This window comes from Labrus mixtus, chromosome 20, assembly GCF_963584025.1.
Source record: "Labrus mixtus chromosome 20, fLabMix1.1, whole genome shotgun sequence".
Classification (NCBI taxonomy): Eukaryota; Metazoa; Chordata; class Actinopteri; order Labriformes; family Labridae; genus Labrus; species Labrus mixtus.
Genome location: NC_083631.1, coordinates 19,280,195 through 19,302,662, shown reverse-complemented (window position 1 = coordinate 19,302,662; position 22,468 = coordinate 19,280,195). Strand labels below are relative to the sequence as shown.

The following is a 22,468-nucleotide window of genomic DNA, read 5'->3' as shown; positions in this document are numbered from 1 at the left end:
TAACAATCGGTAAATTTCAACTTTATTCACAAAAGGCGTATCCAGTGGTTACAAAATGGAGCATTGTCTATATTTTTACACTAAGATCTGTACAACAGAACAAAGAGCGCAAAGTAGACAAAAAAAATGAAAGAGTGAAACCAATGATGACAAAACAAACACATTAGGTAGAGAAATGAGTTTAAATAACAGATTTATAAATCAAGACTGTTCTGTGGGATATTAAAGGAAAACACTGATTATGTGGTAAAGAACGGTTCACATTCAAATAGAGCTTCATGAAGGACAGCTGTGGTCCTTTCCAGAGAGGGAATTTTTTCAGTAGTGAGTCAGAGTGCAAACATTAAGTAGCAGGGAATAGGATGTTAGTTCCTTTGAGTAGTCCATGTGTTTATTGACAGCTGAATAAATATATTAGATCAGTAAGTAAAAGAAAGAAGGGAGCATCTGTATATTCATATCTCTACTCAGCTGAACGAGAGAAACAGGGGGCCATAAACTCTCCACTCATCACACTATACCTGTGAGAATGTCTTGAATTACGCGACATGTGAAAACTTAACTTTGCCTGGATGCGTTTTAAGTCTAAACCACACACTTAAATTAAAACAAGCATTCAACATCAACAATAAATAACAGCTTTCATTCAGTGCAAAACTACACAACAATGGAATAATAATAATAATAAGAATCATAATTTCCAAAACAGACCTTAAATAGTACAACATGAAGTCTCACTCGTAATCAATTAAAACCATCAAAATATGTCTCATGAGTTCAGTCGTAAAACAAGCAGAGCGTGTGAATGATTGAAAACGGACTCAATGTGCTAACTGATTTATAACCATCACGTTACCTCAAAAGGGAAGTAACATTTACCTGCTCACGTGATGCTGAGGGGACAGAACAACACAAAGAACTGACAGAGACGCACCAGCGGACAAAATTGAGTATCTTATCTGGTCAGCTGGAAAGGTTGACGGGACTTCATTTCACTTGTTTCACACACAGTCTTTTCAATCTTTCCTGTCCATTATGTAACCTTTGCAAAAACCCACAGGTTGATCTCTTCAGACACAATTAAAAGAGCGAATTTGTGCTTTAGGTGTCATTATGTTTGTAAACAAGATCAGTTTGATATTTGAAATGTGGCGTTAAAGAAGTGCTGTAGAAGTTGTTTTTTTTGTGTTTCCATGGTGACCATTTTGGTATAGACAAAGAAAGAATAACAACAGGGACATTGTAGACCTTTCTCGTGTCCTTTAAGGCTGCATAGCTGGTGGATAACCGCTTATGGAGGCATACGGTGGTCATAGTTCGCAGGTTTATTCATGTGTGTGTGTTCTATGTCTGGGCCAGCTGAAGTTCCTCCAGACCGTGTTTGCCCAGGTGATACCTTGCCAAGTCTTTCCTGGTCACCAGTCCAACCACCTGCAGATGTAAGATTGGAACAAATGCTGTCATCATTGATATTGAAAGCAAAAAAAAAACCGAAAGAAAGTAAGAAAGAGAAACGCTCTTACCCCGTTTGAGTCATTCACCACCACCAGGTGTCGGAGTCCCAGCGCTCTGAACAGCTTAAACACGCGAGGCAGGGATGTTTCCTGCAAAAATAAAAGAAGCCTTATTTAAATTTAAAGCTACAGGGACCTTTCATTTTGTCAACATAGCAACATGAAACATTTTCAGATCTGTAGTGCAGTATGTCTACGTGTTTGTTACCCGTGGAACGGTGTAAGGTGTTGCATTCATGAACTCTGTGAGGTCCATCATACACTCCCTCTCATCCTGGGAGACGTGGATGCTCTGAATCGGGGGGAAGCGGGGATATGCGTCTCTGAAGTCCTTCAGCTGGAGCTTCCTCGTGGTCAGCCGGGTCCTGGCCAACTCCACAAACACCTGACGGGACAGAGCGTGGGAGAACGATGACAAAGTCCGTCTAAATGACCGCAGTAACGATGGAACTTTTTCTTGTTTGCTGATGTTACCTTGTGCTTGAGGAGGACGATGAGCTGTGAGCGGAGGATGAGACCGCAGAGCTTCGGCGGCTGAGTGGGAGAAAAGATCAATAACAGGTGTGTTGAATGAAATCAAAGTATTTCCATTGGCATTGAAGCTCAAATTCATTATTTAAAATCTGCATCATTATCAAAGATTTCTCCTAATTGTTGGTATAAAAAATACACCTTAACAGACAGAAATCCAATATTAACTGTGGATGACTAAAAAATGAGGATTTGAATTGTCTCTAATTTGTTGTTCTGTAGAATGACCGCATATGAACTCCTAATTTCAAGAAAAATTTGATTTCAAAGTTTTTTAAGCGTATTTTAAACAGGAATAAACCAGGTATTAACACATTTATTTTTGTCCTTGTGCGAGGTAAAGGCTCGGTCAAAAGTACCTCATCACCAGCAGTAACCTCCACGACGACAGGGAAGCCGTTGTGATTGGTCGATGTGTTGCTCAGAATGTCCACGATGGTTCCCACCTTCTCTAACCGGTTCAGACAGGTGACCGGAGAACTCATCACTTCTCTGGACGAGCATCAAGGAGAGAGAGAAAACGATAGTGAGAAAATGACAGGCTCATTCTAAAGTGTAAATGTCTATAATCATAGTTCACTTTAATTCCTTTATATTAAAATAAGTTTTAAGACAAAGGGAAAGTTTTGATTTGAATCTACAAACAGAGAGGGTGTTACCTGGCTGTCAGCCAGTGGGAGGTGGCAGGAGCGTCCCAGTGCAGGAAGGGCACACTCTGCAGCTTGATGTGGATATCGTACAGACCCTGAGGCAGGAAGACACAGTTACAGGCAAGGCAATGTGTCCCAGTGCTAACTGTACACAGCAGGCAATATATCTTATCTTTGTGCTGCACATAATTGTTCAAGAAATCACCATTTTGTTCAAAGAGGGAATTATCCTTTATGTGCGCAAAATAGACGTGAGTGGAATGGGATACCTCTTGACAGTCATTTCATCAGCTATAAGTAGCTCATTCATTTCTTCTCTGTATTCTTTATGAAGAGTCGGATGTGTACTTTAAAGGCACATCAACAATCAAGCATTTTCCCAATACTCATTTTCACTTTTTTCATGTAAATGTGTCAATAGTTCTCAAATTCAGTGATAAATCACATTTTCCAAACAGCACGGTGTGTATTTCTTTACTCACCTCTACAAAGTAGTCTCCTACTATCTTGGCGGTCATGAGGACGAGCATGATGGGAAGACCGTACGTGACGTTTCCTGTCGCCTCCACCATGATGACGGTCAAACTGAGAGTCATCCTCACAATGCCACCTGTGGAGCGGGCAGGGCATTATGTGGTAATATTCTCATTTCTTACAGAGTATCAAACAAAAATAGTCATCTATAAAATCAGGGTTTTATAAAGAAGGCGTGAGGAAAACACTGGAGAAATCATTTCAAAGGATTCACAGCTGATTATTGTTTTTAAATGTGTTTTTTTTTTGTACAAAACACTCACAAGGTAAGGAAAGACATGACTCACCTAACTGAGCTGCGGCTCCAATCAGGGCATATTTACCAGGGACAGCCCAAATCTAAGAAAACACACACACACACAACAAAGTTAAACTAGAAATCAAAGCATGGGCAATGTTGGTTCAGCTGAAGACAAAATAGGTAAGAAATATTATCTGCCTCAATTGGATTACCTTCCTTTCACTTTTTGACTGTTAATACTGAAACATTCAGATACCTTGAATACAGTTTCTGTACTTTGTAAAGCATTACTGATCCAGGCAAGTGACGCAGTGACAATCCTTATATTCACCCAAGCTGACGACTGGGAGTTGCCCTTTAAAGCTTTTTTTTAAATGTTATTTTTTGCAAGTTTGCATATTTGAAAATTCACAGCAACTTGTTGCAGGTATGTATTGTGAAAATGATTCATGATCGCAGTCATTTGATCGGCTGGTATAATCATCTGTATCACAGGGCAATCAGCAGAAATGTTACACAACATTTAAAGGTCCCATATTCAGCTTTTTCTGGTTTTATATGCCCTTTAGTTTGTTTTCCAGGTGTCCTGTGCATGTTTAGGAACATCTATGTGCAAAAATTCAAAGTCCGCGGAAACGCTGCTTCTCCTACGTCCTCCTGTTAGCTGTAGCATTAGCCGCATGTAACGCTCGGTTCTAGCCTCCCTCGATAAAAATTTGTCAGTGTGAGATCACTGATCTAAGCTCATTGGCTCGTTGTGGCAAGCCCTGCAGCTCATGTTGCAATTTCCGAGAAGCGTGCTGAGCAACTGACCAATAACGACAGAGCGGATCGGCAGACCAATCAGAGCAGACTTGGCCCACGTGGGGTCTAACAGTGTGGGCTCAACAGAGTGTAGCTGACGGACTCAGAGCGGAGAGGGAGCAAGGAGGAGCAGTACATGAAAACAGACACTTTTTTCTAACTTTAGCTATTGTGAACGAACAAAAGTAGGAACATAGATTAAATATACGAACCCCAAAAAGGGCAGAATACGGGCTCTTTAAAGAGCAAGAATGGATGTTTTTTTTGTGGACAAACTACATTAGATGAACTGGACAATTCAACCATATTAGGGGGTTTGTTTCAAACGTGGGACCAGACAAGATTTCCCCTAAAGCTCATCCAACAGAGCAGTGCGTTATACACATTACGTTGCCAGTGGAGGTGAAGGAAGCCAGCAGTATCCCAAACAGTCTTCCCCAGGCGGCTCCTATCAGCAGGGAGGGGATGAAGACTCCAGCAGACACCGCCAGGCCGTACGTCCAACACGCCAGGAAGAAGTAAGTCAGAGTGAACAAACCCAGGGTCAAAGGATTGTAGGTTCCTTTATGAAGGAGAAGAATAGGAAGGTATAAAAAAAGGAGCACGGTAATGTTCCCTATCCTCCGTACAGTACACAAAGAGAGAAACAAATGTCTGTTGTATGATGATTGAACATTAATATGTTTGCTAGCTTTTCCTTACCTGGCTGGGTGTGGAAGAGACTTCGAACACTTCTCTCGGGAGTGTTGAAGAAGGCCGTTGCCATGGAGTTATACTCTCCATCTGCACAGAAGAGCTAAGAGAGAAAATGTCATAACTGTATGAAAAAGACACAAAGAGCCTCCTCTTCTATTAGTCTGTGTGTCTGCTTCAAATCGAACAAGCTGTTAACTTGCTGACATACAATCCTGAAAATGAAGAAACATGCAGACAGCGAGAGATAATACAATGTATGGTGGTATAAAACAGTATAAAACACAAAACAAACACACATAAGGACAAAGTTCTGAACCATTAAAACGGAGGGTTTTATTCTGAAAATAAACTGGATGTTTTAATGTTGTTTCGGTGTCTTATTTCTTTTCCCACTCGATCTTTTCTGTGGTAACTTGATGCGCCGTGATCTGGCAAAAATAGAAGCCTTGCGTATCTGCTACGTAGGGCTCTGGACTGATAGAGCTGAGACGCAGCGCAGCGAGAGCCAGTGGAAGCACACACATTGAATTTGCCCGTAAGAAGACTTGAGCCTCAGCTTTTCTGCAAATAAATACAGAGACTACAGGGCTGCAGCGAGAGCAGCTTCAAGTGGCAACTGTCACGTTTCATTTTGCAAAACATCCTGTGCTCAAACAGCTTTTTCTGTGAAAGGAGTCAAATCCTGGAACTCGCTACCTGATCACTTTAAGCTTACTGGGAACTTCATCACTTTTAAAAGAGCCACCAAATCCTTATTTATTTGGAACTGTTTTAATCTTTTATTTACCACCCGCTATAAACACTATGATGTTTGTCTATGTATTCTGTATCAGTCCCCATCAAATAAACCATTAAAAAAAGTATTAATATGTGTGTGTGTGTGTACCTGCAGTGGATACTCCTCCGTGTGATCTGGTCCCAGAGGCTGACAGTCATTAGAGAAGTAGATCATGGTGAAAGACACTGCCGCTGTAACTGCAGCAACCAACATGGCCTCCATCACTTGCAAGCAAGGACGGTGAACATAGCTGTAAAACACACACACACAAATACACACACACACACACACAAGAGAGAGGAAGTTTTGAAGTCAAACACATAAATGAAATCAACCAGCTACGTCCATAAAGTGGTTGTTAGTGTTATGGACTTTCCCGTGTAAGGAGGAAACTCTTGGTTCAATTTAAAAAAGACAACAATAAAAAAGAAGGCCGTGCCAACTCATCGCCATTTTGTGCGCAAGGGTGAAGTCGCTCTGTAAATGTCAAGTGGAGTCAAACTAGTGTTATAAAAATGTGAAGCAAAAACCCATTGTGTGAGAGGATAAAGGAATATTTTCAGAAGCAGGACTGGCATGACACCAAACACTAAGCGAGGAGTATTTATGCACAGATACATTTATCAAGGTTATACAAACATACTATGTATAGCTTTCAATGAATGTTTTTTTATGGTTCAGTAATTGTTTGGCTGTGCAAAGGTAAGATGTAATGAATAATCCCTCTTTAAGAATACTAGACGACACCTTGTCATGCTGTCGGTTTATTTAGCAACGAGGCCGAACACAAAAATACAAAAGAAACTGTTGCTCTGTATTCTTCGATCACTACAGAGAGTATGTGCTGATGAGTGAAATGAGGATTCAGGAAGTCTGAAGGCTTAATAGCGTGATGATTACTCTGTGCCAAAGGAATGTTTGTTTGTGTTCAGCTTGAACATAAGCATCAGTTTTTAAAATGAAAGCAGCGAGCCTTCTCGGCTGTTTATATGTCGTTTATTGACTTCATAGTTGACCGTTAGCCTCCAGCTAACAACACATTGCTGTTGTTGATGTTGTAACAAAGGCTGTGATGTCACCATGTTACGGACCTCAGTAGTTATTTCCCTACTTTTGAAAAAAAAAAAAAAAAAAAAGGTGTAGAGGTGTTTTTACACATGCATCAAACTCCTGTAATTGTTCTTAATTTTCGGTGTGAGCTGCATGTGTGAATGAAAACGACCAGATTTTTGTCACCCTAACTTTACCTGGATTTTTTCCTGCAATCCCCTAATGAAAGCGGTTGTGCGGAACGCAACAAGAAACATTCAGGAAAATTCTCAGCCAGCGATGACGTTTATATCAAGCAACTGGTAAAATGTCGATGTATGTTACCCAGTACGTCCTTTTCTACTCATTTTTTACAACTCTGTTTTTGCACATTTACATTTAATCTTTCATATTTAAGACTAGTAATGTTTAGTTAAATCCTGGTTGTATATATTCACATTCTTAGTTTTGATATTTTTTGTGCTTATTTACTTTGTATTTAATATTATATTGTGTTTAGATTTGCTAACATTGTGTTTTTTGCTCATATTGTGTGTTTGGATAACCTGCTGCTGTAACGCCACAATTTCCCAGTTTGGGATCAATAAAGTAATTCTATTATATTCTATTCTATTGTGTCTAAATACATCCAATCGCATGTACCACTCATAGAAAGGGGGAAAAAAAGTAATTTTTCTGTTTAACTCCGTTAGTTGTGAGCCACCTTTGATTTGTTTTTTGTCCTGTCTTACCTCCTGAGACACCCCCACCCCTCCACCCCTCCACCCCTCCACCCCTCCACCGGGAAAACTTCATGCAGGTAATGACATATGTGTAATGTGTCAATAAGCAACTCGAGAAGATTTCAGGGGCAAACTGTCCTGACATTTTCTAAAAACTTTTCAGGAGTACCTGTGTGAAAACTCCTCATTACAAGGAAGCAGGGACCAGCAGGTGTATGACCAGAAGTCTCCCAGTGATCAAACCTGATGTGATATATTTAAACACTGTAATCACAACATGCCGACATTCTAAGTGATAGATTTAAGAGCTCATGTGAAAATGTCCTCGTCTTAGGCTGCGCCCTGTTTTTGACAGACAACAACAAAGCCTTCATGTTGCCTTGTGTTGTTTTTCTTGGCACACGGCACACACAAAGCCATTCTTTATACGCCACCTGACTTTTTGTTGAAGCCCTCTCCCAACTTACCGGATCCTGAAGATGGTCAGCCAGTAGTTGAGAACGTTGAACAGAGCTCCCAGTAATCCCCCTGAGCAGGAGAGGAAAACAAAAAGGTTGATTATCTTCATAATATTACAACCGCAGGACCGTAATCGAATAGATAAACACCACATCTATACTAGAGGCGCATCCAGCCCCTGAGGAATAAATTACAAATAATAATGATTGTTTTACCTATAGCACCCATAGCGATGAACAAGGGAATCTCATACAGGTAGTAGGCCACAGTCTGAAAAACCACAAAGTGACATCAGGTCAACTTTGACACGGACTCACAAACGGCAGAGAGCAGGAAAAGTACTTCATATTCAGTCTTTCTTCAAATAAAGAACAGGGCGCTGCTGAATGATTTACCTCATGATTTCTCTCAAATCTAGAAGATAACAGGCTCTTATTTGAGTCAGGCCTTTATTTCATATCCTCTATATTTCATCACTATGATTGGTAATGATTTAATAGAAGACCTTTTTTTTTTTTTTTTAAATACTTATTTTGGGGATTTTTTAATAGGACAGTGGATAGAGTTGGGAATCAGGGAGAGAGAGAGAGTGGGGAATGACATGAAAAGGAGCCACAGGTGGGATTCTCACCTTGGGAGGACTACAGCCTCCGTACATGGGGCGCGCACACTAACCGCTGCGCCACCAGCGCCCCCATACAAGGTCATTTTTGATCAGTAACATTGTGCTGAGGTAATTTTACTGCGACCTGCTGTTAGTACAATCCAACATTTCTTGTATTCAGTTTGATTTAAATGGCTTCTTACAAAACTTTTACTTTACTAAAAGTGCAGTTTGGCATGATGCATGAAAGGGGAAATTAAAATGACTGTAATACAATAGAAATGTAGGGTTATTTGATGACCCTTAACTTTCAGCTTGTATTTGGGATCACTATAATTAATGGGTAGCAGCTTCTATTTGACCATTGGCTCTTATTTGAGGAGATTTGGTACGTGTAAAAAGTTTCCTACATCGGTCTCAAAGCGTCCAAAATTGATCAGACCGGGGTTTGAAAGGTCTCCTGGGTTGTTGTGGTAGATACTGAGGAAGAAGTTCAGGGTGAACGTGGAGATCATGGAGGCAAAAAACTGCAGAGGAGAGACGTAGAGAGGGGGGGGGGGGGGGGGGGGGTGAAAAGAAGACATTATTTACCATCTTTTTCCAACCACCTTACATAAACACTGCACAATATTTATGAGTTGATAAACAGGGACTTACTATCCTCCACGTCAGCATCTGGTTCCAGAAAGATGCTCCCTCCTCCAGAGAAAACAGAACGCCACCTGTAGATCAAAGAGATTGAAAGAAAAAACTCACTCAACGAGCACCGGCAGCGTTTTACATGATGGGCTGATTTCAGGTGAGCTCAGTCATCGCACAACTTTATTACTCAAATGAATATCTGAGGCTGCAACTTCATTGAAAGAAAAAGCTTTGATATATATATTTTTTTAAACTTTGTATGGACCTGCAGATGCATTTATCTGTTGATAAAAAAAAACCGAGGTGCCAGTTTTCACATAGTCCTAACATTCTTGTGTCATCCATCATCAGAATGAATCTGCCAAGGTGCGGGACGGGTGCACAGCCAGTCCTATAACAACAAGCATTATAACAAGTGCCTCAGAGGGAGTTTCCTCACAGCTGCTCTTTGTCTTCGGTTTGGGCGTGCGGCTACACTCCTGCACTGTTGCTCAACTCAGGCTAAACTGCTCACACAAATTAAGACAGATTAAAAAACCAAAGATCACGATTAGACTGGGCTGTGTGAGGACGGCTGCATTTCTTTACCGACTGGTGCTCCGAACGCAGCTGAAACTCCGGCGGCGGCTCCAGCAGACACAAAGTCCCGTTTTTCTGTGTCTCTCCGGAAATATTCGAAGATCTACGAACGCAAGCATGTCTAATTAATCATAAACAATTATTCATAATGAAGTGCATGCACTCTCAAAAAAAGCATTTTGAAAATATCCAGTGTTGTGTGCTTTTAAAGGAAAAAATTGTTGTATTAAAATAAGATGTTTTCTGGCATTTGACATACTAGAACTACAACCCGACCGATAATGATGTTTATCGCTCCCCATTATCCATATCGGTCGGGCCCAATAACATGCACCCACGCAGGCCTGTAAGTCACTTCCCACACTCACCTTGAAGTCTCTCTTTAAAGAGGTGCTCCTGCCTTGAGAGATTCCTGCGGCAACCACGGCACCAGAGTGGATCATGGGACCTTCCTAAAGTAATTGTGGGTAAACGAGAGGACAGGTGTGACAGTGACAGTTTTGCATTCAACGTTGAATTTAAAGTATTTAAAAACTTGTTCAGGCACAAAGTATCAGAATGGTGTCTGTAAAAAAAAAACAAAAAAAAAATCAGAACTGTAATTGTTTTGAATCTGCATTAGGGGTGATTTACCTTTCCAACTGCAAGACCACCAACCACTGAGCAGATAACACCGCACACTTTCACTAACAGCGTCTGCAAGGACAAACACGTTACAGATTTTAAAGTCCAAGAGTGTGTGTGTGTGTGTGTGTGTGTGTGTGTGTGTGTGTGTGTGTGTGTGTGTGTGTGTGTGTGTGTGTGTGTGTGTGTGTGTGTGTGTGTGTGTGTGTTCTAGCAGCCTTTACCTTGAGTCGTACCACCCGGGGAATCTTGACTCCATTCAGGTAACATTTTATTTGAGGAATACCACTTCCTGCTGCTATGGGCTGGAAGGAGTGTGAAGAAAAAAACAAGAGTTTAAAGGAAGGAAGATGGAAAATCCAGTGTACAATGTTTGTGATTTTCAGGACAGATGTCTGAGGATGTGAGAATAGTGATTTTTAACATGTTGATAATGAGACTACACTCTGTGATTCTCACATGAAATAGCAGCTGACACTAGTGGAACTCTAATGCCTCCTTTTAAAAATACACAAACCAAAGCAAGCTGTGGCTAACCAATCTGGCAGAAAAAGAGAAACAGAACCAACAAAAGTTCAATATTTCACCATCGTGGAGTCGACTGGTGCAGATATTCTATTGCCCAATCAGCTCATATGATTTTTCAATGGCGGGGAATTACGACTGAACGAGAAGCTTTTATGACACTTTACTCACATTTGAGGAAACACAAAAAGAGGAAGACAATTAAATAGGGATACGTTACTTCTCCTTCACCCTTACCTCAAAAAACGCTACTATGATTGCGCCCACCATGACGATGGCAGAGTTGAGGACGGCCCAGAGAATGAGGGAGATGGAGAGGCCACCGACCTCGGTGAAATTCTCTATGTCTGTGAGGAGTCGGAGGTCAAGGAAAGACTTCTTAGCACGGGGCGGATTGAGGCACAACATGGCCACGCGGCTGAGGCTCGTAGTCAACAAAAAAGAAGCGTTTAGAAGATAGTAAGCCAAATGGAGGAATCAGCCTCAATAACGGATACGACTAGTGGACGATATACTGTAGGTCAAATAGCTCCAACAATCCAAAGCTGAAAGCCAGGCAGGTTCAAAGAGAAATGACTTTCAGGAATTAACATAAATATTAAATGATTCAAATAACTACATCTAGACCAGATTATTAAAAATCTTAGGGCTGTCAGCATCGTGTTAACTGAGGTGTGTTATGTTCCCCCTCTTGACACCATTGCTTAGCAACAGTACTGACCACGGCGTCTCGCTGCAGCCACAGTGACAGAAAAGAATGACTCATCTACGGCAGGAAGCTCAGATGATGATTCAGAAGAAGTCTCCACGCTGTGACATCGAACATTTCACCTTTTTACGAAAAGCCCGACCGATTCATTTGCCAGCTGATAAAATCGTCCGACATTAGCATATCCAGTGACTTGTTTTTTTTTTTTAAACGCAGATATGCGCCGATCTGTGTCCCTTGTGGATCACTTTAAAATGAAATACAAGGGGAAAGCAAAACCGTCATGCTCCGTGTCTTCACATAGAAAACCGTAGACATCCGTGATTAGCACGTTGCTGACACAGCGCTTCAGGATACTCTTTTTGACCACTTGGTATTTGATTCCAGCCAGTTCCTCCACAGCGATGTCAATGAAGCAGGCGATGAGGCCAGTGAAGAAACCGATTAGACCACAGACGACCCAGCGACTGATCTCCAGACAGCGGAAACCCTAAAAATAAAAAAAAAGAGGAAAGACAGAGAGAAGAGGGCACAGGAGAAGTAGGACATTGAAATACAACACATGTGTACACACTGAAATATTATGACTGTGTCAAAACGACAAACTTACCATGTAACTCATTCTCCTCTCCTCCTCCAGAAACAGCTGGTTCTCAATGTTATCATAGTCCAGACTCTGTAAGAACACAGTCAATACGATCAATCAGTTAAAAAAAGAGAAAGGAGATGATGAGGAGGATGCATGTAGCGTTCAATTCTTCAATCTTTCTTGATAAACAGAATGTGTGTGTGTGTGTGTGTGTGTGTGTGTGTGTGTGTGTGTGTGTGTGTGTGTGTGTGCTCGTTTCCAGTCATATCGTGTTGTGTAGTAACGTAGCATATTGTAGCGTCTCCTATCGCGGGTCACCCTGCAAGCTTCACCCTCCACCCTCAGGCGGTTGGGTACATGCCTTTTTGGGTGAATGCCAACAATTTCACAGATTTATTTTTTTAATACAAAGCTGATTTTATCGAATGTTGCAAGTTTCCATCTCGTCTGAGCAGATTACTGTATTATTTGTTGCCCAAGAAATGCTGTTTGGACTCTTTGGCCTATATTGCATTTTCTCTACCTTTGTTTTTATGACTCATTTCTTTGTTTTGAAGTATCAAACGCAACACACACATATAGAGGCTTTAAACAGCAATAATGCCGTCATGTCAAATCAGGGTTTCTCCCTTTTAATAATCGGAACTGCGTTTGAGGAGTTTTCTTTCATACCTCAAATTTTAGCGACAGCAGCTTCTCGTTATGAGCGATCTCTTTAGGCCGCCCTCTTAAAGAGTCCTGCAGAGGTAAAAAAAAAGAAAAAGAAAAGAAAGAACAGAGGTCACAACACCCACACTGATAAACCAACACAATGACTTCTGAATCATGAGAGAGACTAAGTCACTGAAATCAGAGGAAGCTAAGTGTTTGGATGAAACAGCAGTGATGAAAGCTGCAACATTTCAAACGACATGAAGAAGACATCTATGACTCAAGAAGAACTGAAGAGGAAGAGCTTCATAGATTTGATTTACGTGGATAATGAAGAATTAATCTGAGGTGGATGGAAGACGCAGTGACGATTGAAACACTGGCGTGAAGAAGAGACATGCATAAGAGTCAATTACATGCAATTCCAAAGTTCATTTTGTTATGCATTGAGCCTCTGTCACACAGCTACGCTCCCAGCTTGTGACCACACAATCAGCAGCAAATCAAGCAACTAACATGCAAAAGACTACAGACCACACAGGAAGAAAAAAAACATGTTTTTTTGCAAAAAACAATCATGCAAATCACATGCACGGCATCACATTTCCATCAGCCAAAGAAAAACTGCTAGTAGCTAGCTATAGTCATTTGCTAGTTGTAAACTGAAACAAATCTTCAGACTGTCCTCTACAAACTACACAGCCAGGTTTATTTGATTAATTCTAAACTGAGCCAATGGTGCATCAAAATATTTTAATGTTAACACCTTAACACACCAATTAGTCAGAAGAGACACGTTGAGGTAAAATGTAAAAAAAAAAAAGAAATAGGTGAAAACAATGATTAAGTGTAAGGGTGGATTCGGTGTCTTAAATTTCAGAGTTGTATCTGTAATCTTACAATTCTCAGAATGTAGACTTGATAACTCAACGTATGAGACTAGTTTGGAATAAACGTCTACCATGTAGAAGTTGTAATCATTATCTAGTATTTCCATCAGTCCCCACAGTGTGTCATCCATCAGCTTCTGACCACAAACACTGAATGGTTGAGCTGTCAAGGCCATGAGCACATTATCTGTTGAATTCTTCATTTGCAATGCATCACGGTGGAAAATATTAGATTTTTGTTTCTTTTTTTTTTTAAACACGTGCTTTTTATTCACTGGATGAGTCAGCTGTCTCTGTGCCAATCTTTTGCAGCTCTTTTCAACACCAGACTTGAGCTTAAATGAAATGAAATAATGTCTGAGAGCTCAACCTATCTCACTCTCCCTGTGCACACAAACCGGCCTGAGCGTGAGGCTGAATCACATTAAGTCCACTCTACATAATGCCGAGTTCTTAAGTCTCAAACTCATCCCTTTTCATTGATTTAATTAGAAAGATTGGGTTTTATTTACGTAGACATTGCGTCAGGAGTCTAAAAGATATGTCCCTTGATGTCTTGATGGAGTGATGAGCGACAGAAACGACAGACACAGAGAGAGAAAGAGAGAGAGAGAGAGAAAAAGGCGATTGGTGTCAATTCGAGCTCGGGCTTTACCTCCTCTGATGTCATCTCCTCCTCCAAATCCACCGTGCTGAGTCTGCCTATTTGAAATACATTTCCTCCTCCAGACAGCTACAGACACCACAGACAGTAACAGAAATATATACATATGTATACAGCTATTTGTAGGCGTGTGTTTTTTAGGGATGTATGTAGAGACTCAAGCGGTAAAAGAAACCACATCGCATGTAGAATAAAATCTACAAAGCGAAACTCTTCTGCTAAGTAATCTACTAATCTTTTTTTATACTGTTATTTAATTTAATTTGGCTTGAGTTAAAGCAAAGGTTCATGTTTCAAAATGTTAACTTAAAATAACTGAAGAACATTCACAAAACAAAGAGCAACACTTCCACTTTTGGTCCTGATGGAAGGAAGTAGATCCTGTTGTCTCAAGGAAAAAGGAAGCTGCATTTTCCATTATTTCAGTCTAAAGAGGGCAACTATTAAATTATTAGAGCTAGATTGACTTAAAATACTCTAATTCCTAAACCATGAAATACATTTAAATAGTATAGTAGCAGACTCAATGTAGGCAACCTGTAGCACCTGTATGACCTGCTTTTAAATGATGAAATGTTATTCCTATTTGTGGTCTGTCACTTTAAGAAATAATTGATATCATAATGTTTAGTCTTTACATGTGTAATGTGAACCTTTAAGTTGTTAGAAAAGTGTAATGTTTTCCTGCAAACTGCCTCTTATAATTAAATACAGCAAGCCAGATGGACAAGCGTCACAAAAGTCTCTTTCATTGAATTTCTGGTTTTTATAACAAAGAATTCTGAAGTGCATCATGCAAGCAATTGCACAAACCCGCTAATGCAATTACTTTCAAGCAGTTACATTCAGTCTCAAACAAAGCTTGTTGTCCCATCTGATCAAGTAGCCCAACCGCAAAACAAACCAAACACAAGAAATCAAACCCGAAAATAAACATTTTAAAAGGTGGCAATGCATTCAAACTCGTTCAAAACGTACATAACCCATGCATCTTTACCTTAAAATGGTTTATAAAACATGACAAAGCATCTTAATGATGCTGTAGGGGGCTAACTTTAGCCTGACATGCTAACAGTACCTGTCTGGAGAGTGGCCGCTGCTCGGCGCCGTTAAGCAGCGGTGTCGCCTCCCCGGTTATCCCGGACTCGTCGGCCCGACTGGACCACGACACTTTCTTTGTGATGTTGGCCATGCTGGCCGCCGGTAGCTCTTCCAGAATGTCCCTAATTTATTTCAGTGTAGTTGTTTGCTAGCTAACTTTTGTTATTCTTTCTCAGCTCCCCATGATCGTCCCCGCAACTCGTGACGTTTTGGATGGGTCGCGCGCAGGGCCAAAACACTGTATGCGCGATGCATTCTGGGATTTGAAGTAAAATTATTTTTCGACTAAAACTCTTGACTGATGATGAAGTAAATCAATAAAAAAGTAAATCTTAAATCTTAATCTTAATCTTAATCTTAATCTTAATCTTAATCTTAATCTTAATCTTAAATCTTAATCTGAATGATGGAAAGTTGAAATGTAAAAGACAAGTCTTTTTCTGTTGTTAATTAGGGCCCGAGCACCGACCTCGGAGCGAGGAACCATTTTGAAATCGAAGGAGTTATTATTCTCCCTCGCCACAATGAATCACTTATTTGGGGGCGTTAACATGCATGAAAACTCCCCAAACTTCACCCAAAATTCAGCCTTGTGTGAAATTTACATATGAGAGTGGTTCGGTGCGTGGCCGTCGCCGAATGGCTCCAGAGTGCCCCCAAACGTCACTCAGGGTACTGCGATTAACCTACATGAACGAAAATTGGTGAGCCATGAAGCTCAATGAGACAAGAAAAAAATTACATTATTACCATAGTCTTAAATGTAGGCCTACAGGAAGTGCGCTAGGTACAGTCAAAGTACATTTTTTGCGGTTTTTCAGATTTCACAGCATCCCTATTTGAAAGCACTTGTCATGCAAGATACAAGGCCCGCCTGACTTCATACTTTTTTTTTAGTCACATGGCCACCTGTTGACAACAGGAAGTCACTACTGTTCATATCTCCCTGAATATTCCTGTGGATCATCCTAAGACCTTGAACATACTATGTTTCCAAGCTCAAAGGCCTGTTTCAAACGGTGTTGGCGTATGCCCCTGCACATGAGTGGACCAGAACGGCATATGCCACTCATGTGCCATGGCATATGCCACTCATATGTGGCATATGCTGCAGCACATGAGTGGGCCAGACCGGCACATGCCACTCATATGCAGCATATGCTGTGGCACGTGCATGGACCAGACCGGCATATGCCACTCATGTGCTGCGGCACATGCCACTCATATGTGGCATATGCTGCGGAACATGAGTGGACCAGAACGGCATATGCCACTCATATACAGCATATGCTGTGGCACGTGCATGGACCAGACCGGCATATGCCATTCATATGCGGCATATGCTGCGGCACGTACATAGACCAGACCGGCATATGCCATTCATATGCGGCATATGCTGCGGCACGTACATAGACCAGACCGGCATATGCCACTCATGTGCCGTGGCACATGCCACTCACATGCGGCATATGCCACTCATATGTGGCATATGCTGCGGCACATGCATAGACCAGACCGGCATATGCCACTCATGTGCCGTGGCACATGCCACTCATATACTGTGGCACATGCCACTCATATGCGGCATATGTTGCGGTACATGAGTGAACCAGAACGACATATGCCACTCATATGCGATATATGCCACGGCACATGCGTAGACCAGACTGGCATATGCCATTCATATGCCTCGGCACATGCCACTCATATGCGGCATGCAGATGACACGGCATGTGCCAATCTGACATAGCACGTGTGCCATCAGTGCCACTCATATATGACTGTACCAGACACAGAGGCAAAATATGTTACTACACTGCTGTGTCTCTGCACTCTGTGCATCTAGCAGCTCAGTCATCCTTTTTAAAAACTCAAAATCATACTTGATGATAATTGCACGATATTGCACGCGTGTTTATATAAAACTCTAGGTCTTAATGATTATGATGACAGAGAGATGCTTCTTTTAAGAGTTGCAACACGCTTTATTGTTGGGATCATATGGTTTTTATTTTTTTGTACAGAGCACTCTGCCTAAGACAATACATGTACTGTTAGAGTTGCAACATTCTAATTTAATAATTCTGTTTTATGTTGTCCAGACTTTCCAAAGAGATTTGAGCTGGCAGTATGAACATGAGAACAGACTGTACATACAGGATATATAAAAAAAGGAATAACAACAATATATTCTTATCCTGTCAATACAGGCACAGAAGAGACATTAAGTATTCCCTGCAGTTATTGTGTTTTGGAAAAAGACCTAGATTTCATTCTTCCTCTGTATCTTATTCACACACAATGCTCTAAACATTCACATGACACTTGCTGCACTTCTCCATGAAGCTCCTTTATGTCCTCCATGCCAAGGACCACCCCTCTGGGCACACCTCTGCCTTCTGCCACACCCTCCACCTCTGCAGGACTCAACACACGTTTCCACACCCTAAACCCAGCCACCTGCCCAGCAAAACCCTCAGCAGCATCAAACCCACCAGCAACAATGTCCTGCTCCTGCCCCAGCACCAATGATCCACCTCCAGGAACCTCCCAGCCCTTCCTAAAGTTGGAGCCTGAGGAGATGAGGTGTTGGTCACTGTAATGCCAGAAACGACCCTGGATGGAGGACCAGAGGACGCAGAGGTGGTGCCAACGAGCATCCAGCAGCGACCACACAGGGAGACGGCGATGAACAGGGTCTCCAATGACAAAGTCCAGAGAGGAAGAAGAAGAGGAGGGGGAGGAAGAAGGTGAGGATGGAAGAAGAGAAGAAGAGAAAGATGCAGATGAGGAAGAAGCGCCGTGTCCGTACAAGACTAGCTGGTTGTCGTTATCATCTGTGGCATAAGAGAGCAGCGTGCCGATATGCTGGGCCTCCACACGGAGCCACAAACAGACCGAAAGTTCATGGAGGTCTGGGAGTGTCAAGGAAAAGGTGACGTAGTTCTCTGCGGAGGCCATGGGAAAGAACAGCATGGAGTCCACGTTACAGACTGCAGACAGAATGAAGAGAGGATCTGTTCAGTCAATTAAAACCCTCATGCTTACATGTAAAAAAACACTGCATCATATTAATTTTGGAAATATTAGGATGAATTTTAAACACCTTAAACTTGCTTACAGAATAGTTCTAACCCGTAAAGCCCCTCTAGCATATAAGTATGTTACAATTTTTTAAAATTATACAATAAATCACACAGCAGGCCAGATAAATTTGACTGATATTTGCATTAAAAAAAAACCCAAAAGGTATCAACAATGTGTTTCACAGAGGTTATGTTACTGTATGGGTTAAATTAACAGAAGTGACACTTGGCACGCAGCCAACAGCACCTGTCACCTGTAATGATGCATAACTCTAGACTTTCATATAATCTAAATGGGGGATTTTGAATTTTTATTTATAAAATTCTAGTTAGGTAATCATGACGAAGGAGATTAGCAACCTCTCTTATGGGGATTGTCCATATACTGTATATTAAGATGGACAGACTAACAGCTGAGTAAACAGATGGAACATGGGTCAAACTATAAAGTTAAAATACACGTCAAATAATTTTTTGGGCAAACCGGGATTCTCTCGTGACATGTAAGTGTTCATTTAGTTTAGTAGTTTTGTGACAGCTCTGTTGTCAAATGCTGCCACTGCAGTGTTCTCAACCAACTGGTTTCAAGAGGAAAAGAGGAACAGCAAGAGAAAGCATAACGAAAAGTAACACCAAAGTCATTGAACTTCTGATAAATGTGTCTGCTCTAAACCAATAAAGGAATTAGTCCTCGTGTGGATTGTATCGACCTGAGGGATGTTTTGTTGGGGAAATGTCTGCTTAACTGCTTGTAATTGCTACAATACTAACACAGTGACAAAGAAAAGTATTGAACTATCAAGCAGTTGCACAGAGGTACGAGCATTACTTACTGGTTGCATCCTTTTTTGGAACTGGTTGTGCAGGGATCTTTTGCCTGACAGGAAGCTGACGCAGGCTGTGGATCACTGAAGACTCTACTTTTGTGTCTTTTTCTTGCTCCCCTCCTCCATACCTCTCATTGGCAGGTTTAGGACGAGTTTCAGTCTGGGACAAAGGATGGGACCTAGAGTGATGTCTGTGGGGTTTTAAATGAGACTGGGATCTTTGCTGTTTTCTTGGCTTGGTCTTGGCTCGGACTTGGATCTGCGATTGGGGGTTGTAAGGTACTTGCAGATATGATTCTGGCTGAGGTCTTGACTTCTGGGCCTTTGGATATTTAGGCTGATTTGGTGTTCCCTGGTGCTGATCGGGCGGTTGAGGCTCTCTGTTCTCAGCTGTGGCCTTGGAATGATTTTCAGTCCGCGGGTTGGTGATACTTTCGGGTCTTGATTGGGTTTGTCCATCCAGAATCCTTTCAGGTCCCCCTCCTCTATAAATCAGGCTCCTGCTGCGTGGCTCATTGTACTTCTGAAATTCTCCGGTTTTAATCTGCAGGACCTCCCCAAGCCGACCCTCCAGCCGGGTCACACGTAGCACCTGGTTTTTCAGAGATTCCTGCAATCCTCTCAGCCCAATGAGGAGCTCGTCCCGTTGAGCCTGGAGGGCAGCCAGCCTTTCTTCTTGGCTCTGGAGCTCCAAGGTGAGGTTGGAGAAATCCTGACCAGGATCAACCTTCTGTTTGTGGGCAAAGCGGCGGCTCTCTCTCAGGTTCCGATCCATCAAAGCAACACGACCCTCCAGTCGCTTACTCTTCCTCTCTAGCTTCCTACTCCACTCTCTGGGATGATAATACACATGGGAACACATGAGCTCTTTTCACACATACAATAAAATGACTTTATCACTTAAGTCAAGTCTAAGGCAATCTTAAACTGTTTCATTACAGTTTTTGGGTGATTAGAAGCTGTTGCAATGATGACTTGTTTGGCAGACAAACTTAAAGACACAGATTCTTCAAAATGGAAATTACCCACTGACTGCACACTTCAGTTATATTACAAAAACAACTGGGGGGCACCGGTAACCTAGTGGTTATTACGTGTGCCCCAGCATGTCATTCCTCACTCTGTCTTTCCCCAATTTCAAAGTCTATCTTCAGTCCTATCTATAAATGAAGGCATAAAAAGCCCCCAAAAATAAACCTTGAAAAACAGCCAGTTGAAAACCTCCTCACAGGTGCATGTCCTCTAACCTGAGACCCCCTATCTCCTTCCTTGAGCTCTGCTTGAGGTCCTTGAGGTCCTGTGATGTCTGCAGCAAGCGGTCATTCAGGGCCTGAACACGACTCTCCAGCCCCCATGAAGAGTTCCTTCTGTCCTGGTTTAGGGCCAACATGTCCAAACGGGCCTGGGTCAGCATTTGGAACTGCTGGAACTAACACACACACAAAAAATGTTTTCACAAGACTTTCTGCAGATGTTTGGTACCTGATTTCTGATTTAAAATATATATTTTAATGCTAGGTTATGGGTAACTTTATTCAAAGTAGTTTTGGTAAAATGAAACCATATTTAAATTCACTGTACGTCCCAGCAATAAATGAAACGCTCTGATACAATCTGACTGTCCCAGGCCTTTAAGAGACCCATTTCAATTTTGTTCTCACCAAATAAAACGATTGAAAGGTTCACCTGAATCTCCATCAACACGCCTGCTTAATACAGCACTCTATCCCTGCATACATTACACACAAAGGAAGTTTGAAAAGGTAAAGCTACAGTAACAACAAGTCTAAAAAGTTATACTGTAACATGTCTAATAAGCTAAAACTAGCTAAAGCTAAAGATATCAACAAGTCTTACAAAGATAGCAACAAGTTAACATGCTAAAGCTCACAACATGTTAGAGGTATCTTGTATACAGTTAGCGGTAGCTAAAGCCACTTTTACACTTTCAAGATGGGATTGTTATCTTTTTTACACCACGCAATTCTGACTAAAAGGTTCGAGGTTAATGGTGGCTCACGGTCATTTTGCCACTGGGACAGCAATTTGACAGTGCTGTTTGGTGCAGCCTAATCTCTATTTACAGATTCATAGAAATGTAGAAGAAATTAAGTCAAGCCTCTTTGTGACACTTAATCTACTGTTGAGTAAAACATAAAGTCATAATGGCAAAGTATCGTAATGGTGTTGTTGCAGTATAGCTGTTAAAAAAGGCATGTGTTGTTGTTCCCCCCAACACTCTTTCTTAACTTGTTTTCAATCAGAAGTCAGAACATCAGTGTCTTCTTTGGCAGTTGTTTAGACATATCCTGCAGATAATCCATCACACTAGTTGGTTTTCCAACTGCTGCTTCGACAACTTTGCATTGCTGAAAAAGAAATATCAAAAAACACACAGCAAGCTTACCTGCTCAGTGAGTCGACGGAGCTTCTGGGACACATTATCAACCCCGTGCACCAAAATGGGCTGAATATGTAGCAGAAGTATGTGGACCAGGACCAGGTGCCAGAGGCCGGGCCGGAGGTCACCCATGGTTAACTGAATCTGGGATGGATGCAGCTGTGAATCAGGGTCTCTGTCTCTTCCACACTATTTACAGATATGTGCAAACACAAGGCTCCAAAACACACCCACAAGCTTGGACAAGAACACATTTTCCATTTTCCACAACATCACTGGGGACCAAAGAGGAAATGCAGATGGATATAACAGGTAGTCAGCTTCTTTCTGCCTTTCTCTCGTGCTCCTGCACACATAAACACAAAGAAAAGATCAGCTCAGGGCCAAAAAACACTCAGCCATCTCATGCTGAACGTTTTGTTAAGCAAATGGAAGCATATCGCTGCACCAGTTTCAATGAACTGCACTCATTGCTCCATTTTCACTCCAATACTACAATCCCAATTTTGAAACGTTTAGATATATCTTTGATTGAGTGTTCAGTAGTGTGCTCACATTTACCACTAACCAGCAGCATGACAGTTAATGTATTGGTAC

At 41.6% G+C, this 22,468-nt stretch overlaps 2 protein-coding genes across 3 annotated transcripts; both read right to left on the bottom strand.

Annotated features, from left to right (window-relative positions):
- clcn7 (chloride channel 7) lies at window positions 1-15,776 on the bottom strand. Of its 2 annotated transcripts, XM_061065484.1 has the most exons (25): window positions 15,535-15,776; window positions 14,448-14,525; window positions 12,924-12,989; window positions 12,273-12,338; window positions 12,020-12,152; window positions 11,191-11,300; window positions 10,653-10,733; window positions 10,438-10,500; window positions 10,173-10,256; window positions 9,814-9,907; window positions 9,241-9,305; window positions 8,994-9,110; window positions 8,195-8,249; window positions 7,988-8,048; window positions 5,857-5,998; window positions 4,977-5,070; window positions 4,664-4,836; window positions 3,517-3,568; window positions 3,178-3,305; window positions 2,705-2,790; window positions 2,405-2,537; window positions 1,989-2,048; window positions 1,723-1,899; window positions 1,524-1,604; window positions 1-1,431 (listed from the first exon to the last, which is right to left on the bottom strand). In XM_061065484.1, the coding sequence occupies exons 1-25, from the start codon at window positions 15,646-15,648 to the stop codon at window positions 1,345-1,347; spliced, it is 2,400 nt and encodes a 799-aa protein (XP_060921467.1). In that variant the 5' UTR covers window positions 15,649-15,776; the 3' UTR covers window positions 1-1,344. The 2 variants fall into 2 exon arrangements, with proteins under 2 accessions (XP_060921467.1, XP_060921468.1); XM_061065485.1 differs by lacking the exon at window positions 14,448-14,525.
- Window positions 15,777-17,527: 1,751 nt separating this feature from the next.
- Window positions 17,528-22,074, bottom strand: LOC132954015 (pentraxin-4). The gene is made up of 4 exons (XM_061026440.1): window positions 21,878-22,074; window positions 20,718-20,899; window positions 19,477-20,303; window positions 17,528-18,550 (listed from the first exon to the last, which is right to left on the bottom strand). The coding sequence occupies exons 1-4, from the start codon at window positions 22,001-22,003 to the stop codon at window positions 17,850-17,852; spliced, it is 1,836 nt and encodes a 611-aa protein (XP_060882423.1). The 5' UTR covers window positions 22,004-22,074; the 3' UTR covers window positions 17,528-17,849.
- Window positions 22,075-22,468: the final 394 nt, after the last annotated feature.